The 14,516-nt window shown below is 36.3% G+C and overlaps 1 protein-coding gene across 1 annotated transcript; it reads left to right on the top strand.

The window, feature by feature from the left end:
• The first annotated feature begins 4,295 nt into the window (after positions 1-4,295).
• LOC132104276 (N-acetylneuraminate 9-O-acetyltransferase-like) lies at positions 4,296-13,653 on the top strand. Its single transcript, XM_059509631.1, has 18 exons — positions 4,296-4,744; positions 5,976-6,072; positions 6,166-6,286; positions 6,623-6,661; positions 6,773-6,835; positions 6,930-6,974; positions 7,061-7,184; positions 7,264-7,466; positions 7,554-7,967; positions 8,073-8,162; positions 8,252-8,371; positions 11,198-11,354; positions 11,483-11,559; positions 11,640-11,741; positions 11,844-11,984; positions 12,055-12,132; positions 12,407-12,499; positions 12,765-13,653. Exons 1-18 carry the CDS (start codon positions 4,438-4,440, stop codon positions 13,005-13,007), a joined length of 2,514 nt encoding a protein of 837 aa, XP_059365614.1. The 5' UTR covers positions 4,296-4,437; the 3' UTR covers positions 13,008-13,653.
• The last annotated feature ends 863 nt before the right edge of the window (positions 13,654-14,516 follow it).

Raw genomic sequence — 14,516 nt, 5'->3', positions numbered from 1 at the left:
TAAACAGCCATCCTACCCACACCAGCTCCTCCCTCCTAAACAGTGATGCATAAACACTCAAGTAAAAGTACAGATTTCTTACCAGAAATTTACTTTAGTAGAAGTTGAAGTCACCGTTTAGAATATCACTTGAGTAAAAGTTAAAAGTATGTGATATTTATTGTACTTCATAAAAAAAAATATTTTTTAATATTAAACATACTTAAGTACTGAAAATAAAAGTACAAGTAAATGCAAAATGGAAAATGACCGAATAAATATTTAATACAATTTATAATCAGTTTGAGCAGCAAGATTGTACAGTATTCAGTTTTATCTCCTTCCTTCATTTTATACCTTTGGGATTGCATAAGAGCCACTTCACCCCGTTAATTAGTCTCTTTCATTCCAACATAAGAAAACATTTCTGGAATCTGCATCTGAAGTGACATTTCATATTAGCCTACAGCTTAATGTAGCTCAGAGAAGACATGGATGTATTTAACATGCAGTCACAACAATGATATTTGAAACTATTTAAAACATGAAAAAAATAATAATTGTGCAAGTAAATAAATGTGAAATTAAATAAATAAAAATGTGAAATTAAAACCGCCAATAGGTGGCAGCAAGTCACTGTTAATGAGTGAGTCATTGAGATTCAACCGTATAGCCCCCAGAAGGCATTCACTAAATTCCTGGGGTTTCAATACCACGACGTAAAATGGGCGTTTCTGAAGGTCTTGGTAAAACGCCCTCTTTCAAAAAAAAAAAAAAAAAAAAAAGGACACCGATCATGCGCAGAATGCCGTTTTTTTTTTTTTTGTTTTTTTTTGCGCAGGCATTTTTTAATCCTAGGATCAACTCAGATGGATAATCGAGAAATAAAAGCATACCTATAATGGATAATGAAGGAGAAAACAGTTATACAGGTAGATATTATATTTAATATATATTGTTTTATTATCTTACAGTTAAGCAATTTTCGAAAACAAATAAACAACCAAAATATTTAAAACGTGCCGTGACGTTAGTAACGTTACTCTACATATGTTTTACTGTAAGTTTTACTACAAACCAAACATGGTTATTGACGTCCATGGTAATCACAAAATAATCATGTGTTTGATAAGCCACTCACATTCAGACAGGTAAAACAGTGTTCCTGTTCACACCTTTCAATCCTCAAACATTTTATTATGCTCTTGATTCATCTAAGTTATCTCTTTCTCTGTAGTGTGACAGTCCACTCTTCAGAAAAGTGATGGTTTGGGAGATAATACATCAGAAGATCCCTGTAAGCCCTGAAGCAACCAGTCCTTCAAACATTATCAAACTAAATATTCTTTCTATGTAAATTCAATTTAGGATAGAATTATGAATAATTAAAAGGGTTTTCTTTACAGCAGTGGGCTTTGGAAAAGTACTGAGACGAATAAAATATGAGGTTTAACTGCAGACTTGTCTTGTGTGATAGAAATCATGATAGAATGGATGTGAAGTCTAAGCTTATTGAAGTGAAATGGGTATACCATAACTGAATAGTATATTGTGAGCATGAAACGATCAGGACAGGTATTTAAAGTCATAACTGTATTAGTGTAGTTTGACATGAAACACCTGAGATCTGGACAGGTATCTGAAGATATAACTGTATTTATGTAATTTGACATGAAACACCTGAGATCAGGACAGGGATCTGAAGTCATAACTGCATTTATGTAATTTGACATAACTATTGACATAACTATAACTACATAACTTATAAATACAACGGTCTGTGGTCTGCCAGTGCTTACATTAAGATTGTTGTACATTAGGAACATGGATGCAAAGTACTGTGAGCAAGGGCGTAACTTTGGGTCTACCATTGGGGGGGTTAAACTCGCGGCATATTTATTTATTTATTAATTTATTGTATTATTTTCTTGTGTAAAAGGTAACATGCTAATTTGCATAATTTAATTATGCAATCCCCCCCAAAACGGGTGACTGTATTGGAGCAAACAGCAGTTACAATTCAGTGACATTGGTTCTACACAGTCCCTGGCACCCTCTGGCTTTACCTCATAGGACACTGGCAAACGAACATCTAGCTAGCCAACTCCAGTCAACAAAACAAATCATCAGCTAACTCAGTGTTTCTCAAACCTTTCTGCCATTCCCCACTTCAGAGGTAGGAAAGGGTTTCGAGCCCCACCTGTCCCCAATCACCCCAACAAAATGTTAATAAACTAGGCTTTAAGTTTAACTGTTAAAATGTATTTTATTAACATCACATTTTAAAAACTTAACATCAAATAACAGCATTAAAAATTTTCAAATAAAGAAAATGAAAGTGCAATTATATTATCACTTTGCATGAAATAAGACTCAAAATTAGATTAAAAAATAATAATAATTGTGTTTGCATTTAGCCTCTGATAACATCAATACAAGTGTGGACTAACATTAACCTAGTTGTGCTTTGATTCATTTTGACACTTTGCAAAATCCATGCAAAAAGAACAACAAAAAAAAAAAAAAAACTCTCAAATTGAACCAGAGGTGGTAAATTCCTAATAATGTACGTATTTTTTTGGGTATTTTAATAAGATAGATACCTAAAATACGTTGCGCATACAGCTCAAGTAATGCGATCGTTATAAAGGTGTTTGAACAACAAAACACATCCACTTGCACATATTTGACAATCGGAATATCAGATATATCCTGCTATAGCTAACACATTTGTGAAATTTTGAATAAAAAAGGAAATAAAAGCAGATCATCAGTCATTCAGCACTATTGTGGCTACGGTGTGACAAGCAATGAATGGCGCGTCTCCATGGGAACCATAAAGCGATACTACGATCAATAACGGTAGCCTTGAAATACTTTTGAACTTACGTGTGAAGAGGTTAAGTAACGTCAAGGCTTACATTTAAATGTGTCTTTATTTTGAGTGTATGGTCAATAAATAAAGGAATTAAAAAGATGGGCACAAAACCTGTTTGTCATGTTTCTATTCCCCACACTTTGAGAAACGCTGAGCTAACTTAACAGCTAACTTAAGGGTACCTCCGTTTGGTCAGGATTTTTCGTTTTTCTTTTTTTTTTCTTTTTTCTTTTTTTTTTGGCTGGTGTCGACAAACAATGAAAAATCGTTGTCTGGCTGCCTTTCAGTGTCCTTTTCATCTTTCCGTCAGCTTTCTCCAACCATTCATCCCATCGACTGCGCAAAATAGTGAACAAACTTGGTACTGAAAGCGGGTTGGGTAATACCAGAGACTTTGGTAATACCAAATCGGTGCGGTGGGCGGGGGGTACATTACAGATTATTTAAAATATGATACTATCTTTCTTGCTGGTAAATGAAATTAATAAAGAAAATGAACAAAAGTATTCATTCTGAATATTTCATATCTATTTTAATCTGAATGATGTGATGATATTGGGGGGGTTATATTAGCTGGATCTGATTTTTGGGGGGGTCATGACCCCCGTAACCCCCGTGCAAATTACGCGCATGACTGTGAGTGATGCACAAGATACACTCAATGCAAAATGAAGGCCCTCTCCCAAATGGCACACTTAATGTCAACTTGTGGTCTTGCAGACTTACAAGATGAAGTGAAGTGAAGGTGACATTCAGCCAAGTATGGTGACCCATACTCAGAATTTGTGCTCTGCATTTAACCCATCTGAAGTGCACACACACAGAGCAGTGAACACACACACACACTGTGAGCACACACCCGGAGCAGTGGGCAGCCATTTATGCTGCGGCGCCCGGAGAGCAGTTGGGGGTTCGATGCCTTGCTCAAGGGCACCTAAGTCGTGGTATTGAAGGTGGAGATCCAGGTGTCCGTTGAGTCAACAAGACCAAAGGTTTCTTATTCGTCAATTTAGCTTTGGTGACTGGGAGCCACATTACCGAATTCTTAAAGGTTTCTTTGTTCTTGTCTTTAAGAATTATGGTTCTAACACTTTTTGACTGGTCATTATGAATGTTATTAAATAGAAAAGGGAATCATATAAGATTTGCAAGTGATAAACTATGCCACCTGTTTAGTGTTATGAAAAGAATGTCAGTTAGGGTGGTGTTTAACCCTGTTTGTTTGCATGCATGCATATAAATTCTGACACATTCAGAAACTATGTAGTCCCAACCAGAACAACCTGATGTGACAGATAGCCTACCAAGTGAACTCTACACATTGTTTTAATTGATGAGGGATGACAACTTAATTCAACAAATCATTTAAACGGCCTCGTGTCTTGCCAAACAATTATAGGTTATACTGCATGTGGCGGTTCAGTAAATAGAGGGGCAAAGTTCAAGGTTTCACAAGATTCGCTCTCCTCGAGTTTAACAAGTAGGACACTGGAAGAAAAAACTAAACTTTAGTAGTAGTTTGGGTAAGTCTGTGATATTTTATTTATGAGTTGGACGGCGAAAGAAAGTAAAAACCTGATATGACAGATTGTGCAAATGCAGCACAAGGAGCGCAGTCGGACTCCAGCCAACCTGTTCTGCTCGCGACAGCAGAAGCTGAGGCACAAGCGGGAAGCGGGCACGCGCCGCTCGGCTCTAACTTCGTCAACTCCGCCGCAGCTCGTCTGTCTGCCTGTTGTCATGGAGGAGCCAAGATGGCGATCCTGGCCTATAGCCTAGGCAAACGGGAAATAAATCAATATTTCAGCATCAAAAATGCAAAATTGCTGTCTGTCGCCGCCGTCGTCCTTCTCACTGTGTTCCACACGGCTTCTCGACATTATGGAGGTGAGTGTTTATGTACCGGTGTGTAAGAAAGAGCTGCGTGTTTGTGTTAGCGCCAATGCTAATGCTGTCACTCGATGTTTTCAATGAGCGTGTGCGCTTCTGTCACTGCTAGACAACAACTACAGCTTTGCTCGTGAAAACACAAATAAACTGTGACCGCTTCGTTAAAACGGAAACGTTAAACGGTTAAAACATTATTTGGAGCAATTTTATTAATAAGCACAACATTTTTCCTGATTTAAGCTAATCAACAGATTAAAGCTAAAATCAGTGCTGTCTCTAAGCTGGACTGTCATCAGAGTTGCATTTCCAGTTACTAGACTTCATTCTTTGACGCATAGCGCCCAGTAGTTAGGCCCTATCTTAAAAACAGGTGCCTACAGGTAACGTTAGTTATTTCGTTATAGGCGTGTCTGATGCTCATATATTGGTTAACGTTAGATTAAATGTAGAAATCCAGCCAAACGCATGTAAATTAATATATTCAAACTCTATTCCAGGTAACTTCATTAAAACCTATAGGAGGAGATACAGTCGTCCCTGGATGATCATTCATCTAGTCTTGCTTGTGTTTCCTGAAATTGAAGCATAATATTGTTATTGGTCGTGTCTTAGCATGTTCAGATGATAGTATTGTCCTATCATGATTGCGCAATGCATATATTATCTCCTCTTATTATCAGTGATGAGCTCACCTAAACGTGAGCATTTTTATTGTTTACATTATTTACTTACTATGTTAAAAATTATATGAAATACAAATATTCTGTGTAAATTTGGTCTAAATATGAGAGGAGCAAAATATTGAAACTGAAACTATCTGAAAAGCCCTTAAATGTTATTTTAAAATCTTGCTTTATGTTGTACACATATCAGATGGACATATTTGGCCATTGTGGTTTTCACATGATCCTTCACCGTGATTCTGATTTGGAGCTCATTCTTTCAACAATGTTGAGAACAGTTGTGCTGTTTAATATTTTTGTGGAAACTGTGATGCATTTTTTTATGATTTTTTGATAAAAAAGTTCATAGAAACAGCATTTATTTGGAATAAATGTTTTTATTTGTAACTATGTAAAAGTCTTAACTGTTGCTTTTGATTAGATGCACCCTTGCTGAATAACAGAATTAATTTCTTTCATAAAAATAAAATATTACTAACCCCAAACTTAATTATATTATTCATGAATTTGGTTTATACACTATAATTATGAATTGTTTCTTTCAGGCAGTGACACATGTGACTGGCTTTTGTCCAGTGGACGTTTTTTAGGGGACAATGTATGGCAACCCTATGGCTGCATGCTTCACAAGTACAAAATCACGTAAGTCATGTTGTGATTTGTTAATGTACCTCAGTGACACATATTGGGTAGAAATGTGGGCTGGAATTTACAGTCATTTTTATTGTCTTTCAGTGAAGCAAAGTTTTGCCTCAGAGAGAAGAGAATAGCATTTGTAGGAGACTCTAGAATACGTCAGCTCTACTATTCTTTCATCAAAATGATGAATCCTGAGGTGAAAGAAGTTGGGAACAAGGTTTGTTGTTGCTATTTATGTAATTAAGCCATCATTTGGCTGATAATGTATTTCAGACCAGAGTGAGCATTTACTTCAAAGTCATATTTTGTTCGATGTGGGATGTCCCACAAGCAATTACAACTTTTATAAATGTGCCACTCAAAGGCTGCAGTTAAATGAAAAGGGAAATGGGGAAGGAAATTTTATAAAATACTTTTTATAAAGATATAATAAATTCAGTGCTAAAGCTTTGTTATATTTTTACAGTAGATGCAATAACAGCGATACATACAATTTATTCTGCGTAAAGTTAATTATTTGTTTTGTTCTTGTTTTTATCAATTGTTCCACCAGCATGAAAATATCCCTTTTGTAGATGGTGATTCCACTGTCGTAAGTATTTTTTAATTCATTTGTTCCGTACAGCAGAGATCTTCATTTTATTTGAGCCGACTTATTGTTATATAACAACAACTCAAAATATGTTGCCTGTTTACTTTTTAGGACTTCCTGTGGTATGCTGAAGTGAGCAATTCCTTGAAGGAGCAGTTGATGTTATGGACGGAGGTAAAGACAATTCTATTGTACTGGATAGAAAGCAAGCAAATCATTAAATCACAGACATAAGAATCATGTCTCATCTCTCATCTCATAATTTTAGGGATCTCCTTCCAAACCACATGTCGTCATCATTGGTGCTGCTACGGTGAGTTCCTCTTTGCAGTCGTGCAGTGCATTCAGGAGCTGTTGCTTAAAATCCTTTTAATGACTGCAGTTTGTGGTTTCCAACAGTGGTCCATCAAGTTGCACAATGGCAAGAGTGAGGCACTCGTTCAGTACAAAGCGAACCTCACGGCTATATCCGACACATTGGAAAAACTAGCTGAGCACAGCGAGGTCTATTGGGTTCTGCAAGGTGAGTTTTGGAGTTCAGATCCTCTGTAATGATGGCTTCGTGTTCCTGTCTCATGTTTTTGCCTTGCCTGTGTTCATAGATCCTGTTTATGAGGACGTTCTAAGTGACAGTCGAAAGATGATCACAAACGAGCAGATACATCTGTACAACGAGGCAGCAATTAGTACTCTGAAAACCAGCAAAAAGAAGATCAAGTTCTTAGAGGCCTCTCGGCAAGCTGCTCTGGAGACCATTTCCCAGTCGGTGGATGGCTTGCATCTTCCTGAGAGCACTAGAGATGTTGTGAGCCTCTGGTTAAAACAAGTTTTATAATGAATAGCTCCATTTTGTTCTTTTAACTAATATGACTAATATTTATCCACTTCTCAGGGCGCCATGGTTCTGATGAACTCCATGTGCAACAAGATCCTAAAGCCCATCGACGGCTCTTGCTGTCAGAGTGCTCCTCCCCTAAGCGTCTTTCAGAAGATAGCTGTTGGTCTCTTCCTGCTGTCTATCATCATCTTCCTCATCCTTGGCTATAGTAGACATCGTAAGAGCAGACCCATTCCTGATGTGGAGAGTGGAGAGGACAAGAAACCCCCTGTTGTTGTGGGTCAACTGAACTCAAAGGGACCTTTAGTGGCCATTGGCAAAATGAGCCTTATAATGTTGTACTTCTACCTGTGTGACAGGGCAGATATCTTTATGAAGGAACAGAAATTCTATACACATTCTACCTTTTTCATCCCTCTCATCTATATCTTCGTTCTGGGCATCTTTTACAGTGAGAACAGCAAAGAGGTAGCGCAAACTTTTGTTGTAATTGTTCTAAACTAAAAAAAGAACTCAAATGCTGTATAGATGTTCAGATTGATATTCTTGTCCAATTTTCGTTTCTTTTTCCAGACGAAACTCTTGAACAGAGAGCAAACAGATGAATGGAAGGGCTGGATGCAGCTGGTTATCCTTATTTACCACTTTTCTGGAGCTAGCACTGTATGCTTATTAATAGCTTGGATTACTTTGCTTTACTCTGTTATTACTAGCGACTGCACTCTTAATCTTCTTTTTTATTTTCTCCTCAGTTTATACCTGTGTACATGCATGTCCGTGTCCTGGTAGCTGCATATCTCTTCCAAACAGGATATGGACACTTCTCGTTCTTCTGGCTAAAGGGAGACTTTGGACTTTACAGAGTGTGTCAGGTACATGTTGCCGGACTCTACTCATCTTGTGATCCTGTGTGCATGTAGCAGTGACATATGTGACCCTGCACCACAAAACCAGTCTTAAGTTACTGGGGTATATTTGTAGCAATAGCCAAAAATACATTGTATGGGTCAAAATTATACATTTTTCTTTTATGCCAAAAATCATTAGGATATTAAGTAAAGATCATGTTCCTACCATAAATATAACAATTTTTTTTATTAGTAATATTGCTAAGAACTTAATTTGGACAACTTTAAAGGTGATTTTTCTCCGTATAACAAACCACACATCAATGGAAAGCTTATTTATTCAGCTTTCAGATTGTGTATAAATATCTATTTCCAAAAATTGGCACCTAAGACAAAAAATGTGAATATCATGGAAAAGATCTTTATTTTATGTAATTTAATTGAAAAAACTTTCTTATAATCTAGAATCATTACACAAAAGGAAATATGTCAAGAGTATTTTTTTTTTTTAAGCTGATGGTTACAACTTACAGCTTAGGAAAATAAACATTTAAAAAATGTATATTCCATTTTGAGCTTGATTAGTTTGATAAATTTTTAGTATAAATACTGGGTGCCTCTTGGGCTAGTTAAGAACATGCAACCACAATTATGGGAAAGACTACTGACTTGACAGTTGTCCAGAAGACAATCATCAACACCCTCCACAAGGAGGGTAAGCCACAGAAGGTAATTGCTGAAAGGGCTGGCTGTTCACAGAGATTGTCAGGAAAAGCCGAATCAAGAACTTGGGAGCGCTTTACAAGGAGTGGACTGAAGCCAGAGTCAGTGCATCATAAGTCACCACACTCAGACGTCTTCAGGAAAAGGGCTACAGCTGTCACATTCCTAGAACCAAACCAATCCTGAACCAGAAAAAACATCAGAAGCATTTCACCTGGGGTAAGGAGCAAAAAAAACTGGACTGTTGCTCAGTGGTCAACAGTCCTCTTTTCAGATGAAAGTAAAGTTAGCATTTCATTTGGAAATCAAAGTCTGGAGGAAGACTGGAGAGGCGCAGAATCCAAGCTGCTTGAAGTCCAGGGTGAAGTTTCTGAAGTCAGAGATTAATTGGGGTGCCGTGGCGTCTGCTGATGTTGCTCCATTGTGTTTTATCAAGTCCAAAGTAAAAGCAGCCATCTAGCAGGAGATTTTGGAGCACTTTATGCTTCCATCTGCTGACAAGCTTTATGGAGATTCTGAATTTATTTTGCAGCAGGACTTTAGCACCTGCCCACAGTGCTAAAACCACTTCCAAATGGTTTGATGACCATGATATTACTGTGATAGTACTGTGACTTGATAGGCCAGCCAACTCACCTGACCTAAACCTCACAGAGAATCTATGGTGTATCGTGAAGAGGAAGGTAAGTAACATCTGACAAACAATACAGCTGAAGGCCGCTATCAAAGCAACCTGGGCTTCAATAACGCCTCAGCAGTGCCACAGGCTGATCGCCTCCATGCCACGCCACATTGAAGCAGTAATTCATGCAAAAGGATTCCCAACCAAGTATTGAGTGCATAATTAAACCTGCTTTTGAGATCTTGAACATTTCTGTTTTGTAAATCTTTTTTGATTGATCTTTTAGAAAATATTCACATTTTTTGAGATACTGAATTTTAAATTTTCCTAAGCTGTAAGTCATAACCATCAGGATAAAAACAAAAAACTGTTGAAATATTTCAGTTTGTGTGCAATGAATCCAGAATATAAGAAAGTTTAATTTTTGAATTAAATTACAAAAAATAAAGCACTTTTCCATGATATTCTATTTTTCTTTTCTTTTTTTGATGCACCTGTGTGGTCTTCTAAAATGATGAAGTAAAGTCCTCTGTCACTATTTCATTTGATGTTTAAAAATTATTTTATACTGATTTTTATCATTTCAAAATAAATTAATACTTTTATTCAGCATGTGTGCACAAATAAATGCTGTCACTAAATGGCATAAATAAATGTTTTTTTTAACTTTATCAAAGAACCTTGAAATAATTTATCATGGTTTCCATAAAAATATAAGGGCAACACAACCATTTTCGGCATTAATAATAAGAAATGTTTCTTTAGCAGCAAATGTGCATATCAGAATGATTTCTGAAGGATCATGTGACACTGAAGACTGTAATGTTTACTGAAAATTCAGTTTTGCCATCACAGGAATAAATTCAATTTAGAAAACAGTTGTTTTAAATGGAAGTAAATAAGTTTGAAATAATAATATTTTACAGTATTACTGTTTATGTGCTGTATTTTATAAATAAATAATGCAGCCTTGTGAAGCATGAGACTTCTTAAAAAAAAAAAAAAAAATATATATATATATATATATATATATATATATTATTTATTTTTTTACCCCAAACTTTTGAACAGTAGAGTATATTGTCATTATATGTATTAATTCCAAAATCACAATATAAAATGATTAATGGATATTATACAGTATTATAATGTTATAAAATATTACGTATTTTAACATTTGTTACATTCAAAAATTTTATTTATAATAATACAGTAACATAAGACTTATTTTTTTTAATGATTGTAAACTGTCATTTATTGTTTTTTCTACCTTCCTTATGGATTATTGCTAGGTCATAGTTCATCACTAGATAATGGTTTTGTTGACTTTCTTGTGCAGTGTTTGAAATCATTGTTATAAAGTTGATGTGACCTAGTTGCTTATTAATTAAATATTACAAATGGCAAAGTTTAGAGGGAAATGCTTTATAATAATAATAATAAAAATAGTGCATAACTGCACAATAGGATAGAAATAATGAGTCATCTCTGTATTTGTCTTTTAGGTTCTCTTCAGGCTTAACTTCCTTGTGGTGGTTCTGTGTCTGGTTATGGACCGAGCTTACCAGTTTTACTACTTTGTGCCTCTTGTCACCTTTTGGTTTGCAGTTATTTATGCAACGATGGCATTGTGGCCACAGATTCTTCAGAAGCAAGCTAATGGTAATCAAAGTCATAACAATATTTGCTGTTGTTCATTTAATAGACACCAAACATCCCTCAAATACTTTTTTAAAGGCTTGAAACATTATTCCTCTCTCTCGCTTTCTCTCTCTCTCAATCATGTACAGGTAGTGCATTCTGGAATCTGGCACTATTGTTGAAACTTCTGGGTTTGCTTCTTTTCATCTACTTTGCATACTCACAGGTGAGTTTCTCTCTTACAGTAGGACAGTTAAGACTAGTTTTGAGAAGTTTGTGCATTTCAGTCTTTTGCATTTGTTGCAGGAACTCTTTGAGGCTGTTTTCTCTTTGAGGCCCATTTCAAAGCTCTTTGAGCTGCAAGGTGGCATCCACGAGTGGTGGTTCAGGTGGAAACTAGATCGATTTGTACGTAAAACATCCTTTCCTTTGAATGAATAAGAAGTCTAAAACATTTGTCAGTTTTGCATCTTGAAGTAAAGAATTTCGTTCTGCTCTTTTGGATGCTAGGCTGTGATCAATGGGATGCTCTTTGCCTTCATATATCTGCTGCTGCAGAAATGTCAGCTGCTGTCTGAAGGCAAAGGAGAGCCTCTCTTCTCCAACAGGATTTCCAACTGTCTGCTCTTTGTCTCTGTGGTGTCATTTATGGTAAGGCTTATTCTGTCTCTCTCAGAAAATAGTAATCGGTCTTCTTTACAATTGATTGTTTTGTTCCCAGACATACTCCATATGGGCCAGTGGGTGCAAAAACAAGTCTGAGTGTAATGAGATGCATCCATACATTTCAGTTGTCCAGGCAAGTACTCATTCCACTTTGTGCTTTTTATAATGTTGTTCTCTTATACACTTTTAACTATGAAAGATTTAACCAAAACACACACACACACAAAAAATAAAGAAGTAGAAAAGATTCTTTTGACTGTTCATAACCACACTGACCTTTATCACAGTTGATCCAGACAGTCAGGCTTTTGTGGGAACAGAAAGAACATTTGTGACCTAAAATAATTCTTTCGTCCTGTTGTGCCTGTGAGGCTGCTGACTTTGTGTGTTCATCACTCTGCCCACAGATTCTGGCTTTCATTTTGATCCGGAATATTCCTGGTTACGCTCGCTCTTTGTACAGCTCATTCTTTGCATGGTTTGGAAAGATCTCCCTTGAGGTGAGACCATTCAAGCTTTTCTGCAAACACACTTTTAAAAGAATATTCTGGAGTATCGCCAACATCATTTATGGATATTTTCAATGTGCTGTGGATTAGGATGAACATTGACAACTCGTCCCTCATTGAGTGTAAAATTAACTACATTTACAGTAATATAGCAGGCACCACTGTAAATACAGGTTTAAAAATGCTGCAAGCAAACTATTCCACCATTTTGAAAGCATTGCAACCATTTTAACATGCTTCCTGTTTTCTCCACTAGCTCTTCATATGCCAGTATCATATTTGGCTTGCAGCGGACACCAAGGGCATCCTGGTCCTCATTCCTGGAAACCCCACTTTAAACATTATCGTCAGCACATTCATCTTTGTCTGTGTAGCTCATGAGATCTCCCAGATCACCAATGACTTGGCCCAGGTGGCCATTCCTAAAGAGAGCGGGCCTTTACTGAAGAGACTGCTGGTGGGAGGAGTCTTTCTAGGTCTGGTACTGATACTGTCTTGAAACGAGTAATCCAGGGCAACCAGAGACAGTAGCACACTTCATCCGGTGTGGATCCTAATGATCTGTCTGTATAAAATCAAGAAACTCGACCAGCCTAGAACTTGATCCAGGGAATTCTTATGGTATGGGTCTGTATACAAAACTCAAGCTGGAACTGAAGCCAAGGACCATGGAGCAGAAGTGGTTCAGATGATCAAACAAGGATTCTTAAAGCAAGATGTTTGCAGTAGACAAATAGCACATACAGTGCAATAACAAGTACACCTGTGCTCTGCCCTCTCTCATAGCTCTGAGATGTGTTTTATGGACAGTATTTAATAATTTAAGTTTCTGTTTTATATGGGGTTATGTGTTCGTGTGTCCTCATTGTCTCTCTCTTCTGTTTTCGTACATGACGCCTATGATTGCAAAATGTGAAGAAGTAATACATTGCTGCTTCTAACCTTGTAAAACTGACAAAACTACATCAGCTCGTGCACCAAATGTTTCCAAACAAACCGTTATTTACATTCATATCACACCAGCAGCTTTATCCTTTAGGTGAACAACCTCATGTGAAAGACATTTTTGGATTATTCAAAGGGGAACATCCATTTCCATGTCATCATAAAATCTTAATGGGAGTGAATATTGTTCCCACTACTAATGGAATCCATAAGCATTTACTGCTTCCATCAAATTGTTTTCCAGAAGTCGATTGTTTGCTCAGTTAATTTAGGGTGGATGCTGGAGGAACAGCTTTTGATATAAAAAGTAAACTTGAATCATCAATCTGAACACGATGCAGTCTTTACCCTCTTTCGAATGCACTGAGCGGGGAGTCTCCCCTGCAGACTGAGTCGTTTGAGCCAGTTATCATTTGGTTTTCTTACCACGTGTTCACATACGAATACAGAATACAAGTTCATAAGAATACAGCTTAAAGTCAGAGCCAGTTTTGTCTATGATCAGAGACCTCATTATTTAATGTTTAATGTGTCTTCATATCCTCTTGAAATGTGGCAACTAAAGCCTGATGTTCATGTTCAACTTGATTTTTTTAAAAATATATTACATGTGTATATATATATATATATATATATATATATATATATATATATATATATATATAATAAAAAAAGTTACATTTAATTATCAGTTTTCTGATAATGCTGTAAATAGATCCTTCATCATGAGACAAAGGCGTATTGTTTCAATAGTGGTACTTCATTCTAGATAAATTTATACTGACATTTTGGTTGAGAAGTTTTATTTACTATGAAACAATCACAATGAATCTACTTTTCATAGGAGTTCAATATGTGAATTTAAAAGCAACTGCAAGGTATATTCATATTTTTTTCATCAGTGAAAATGCTTTTTTTTTTTCTCTAAATTTGCAAAGTGTGCCATCCGCTGGCACATTCATGCTACTAACTGTAAACTTATTTTTTTTTTTTTTAATACTTCACCTTGTTTATGTTCATAAAACAAATTATCTGTACAGTTTGGTATACGTTTTATTTAAAG

The sequence above is a fragment of the Carassius carassius genome, chromosome 25, assembly GCF_963082965.1.
Source record: "Carassius carassius chromosome 25, fCarCar2.1, whole genome shotgun sequence".
NCBI lineage: Eukaryota > Metazoa > Chordata > Actinopteri > Cypriniformes > Cyprinidae > Carassius > Carassius carassius.
This window is presented reverse-complemented; position numbering and strand designations above follow the sequence as displayed.

Excerpts from the sequence above, each read along its gene's own strand:
- LOC132104276 (XM_059509631.1), top strand. The coding sequence starts at position 4,438 with ATGACAGATTGTGCAAATGCAGCACAAGGAGCGCAGTCGGACTCCAGC. Across the intron at positions 8,163-8,251 it reads ACTTTTCTGGAGCTAGCACT|TTTATACCTGTGTACATGCA; the intron begins GTATGCTTATTA and ends TTTTCTCCTCAG. Across the intron at positions 12,500-12,764 it reads TTGGAAAGATCTCCCTTGAG|CTCTTCATATGCCAGTATCA; the intron begins GTGAGACCATTC and ends TTTCTCCACTAG.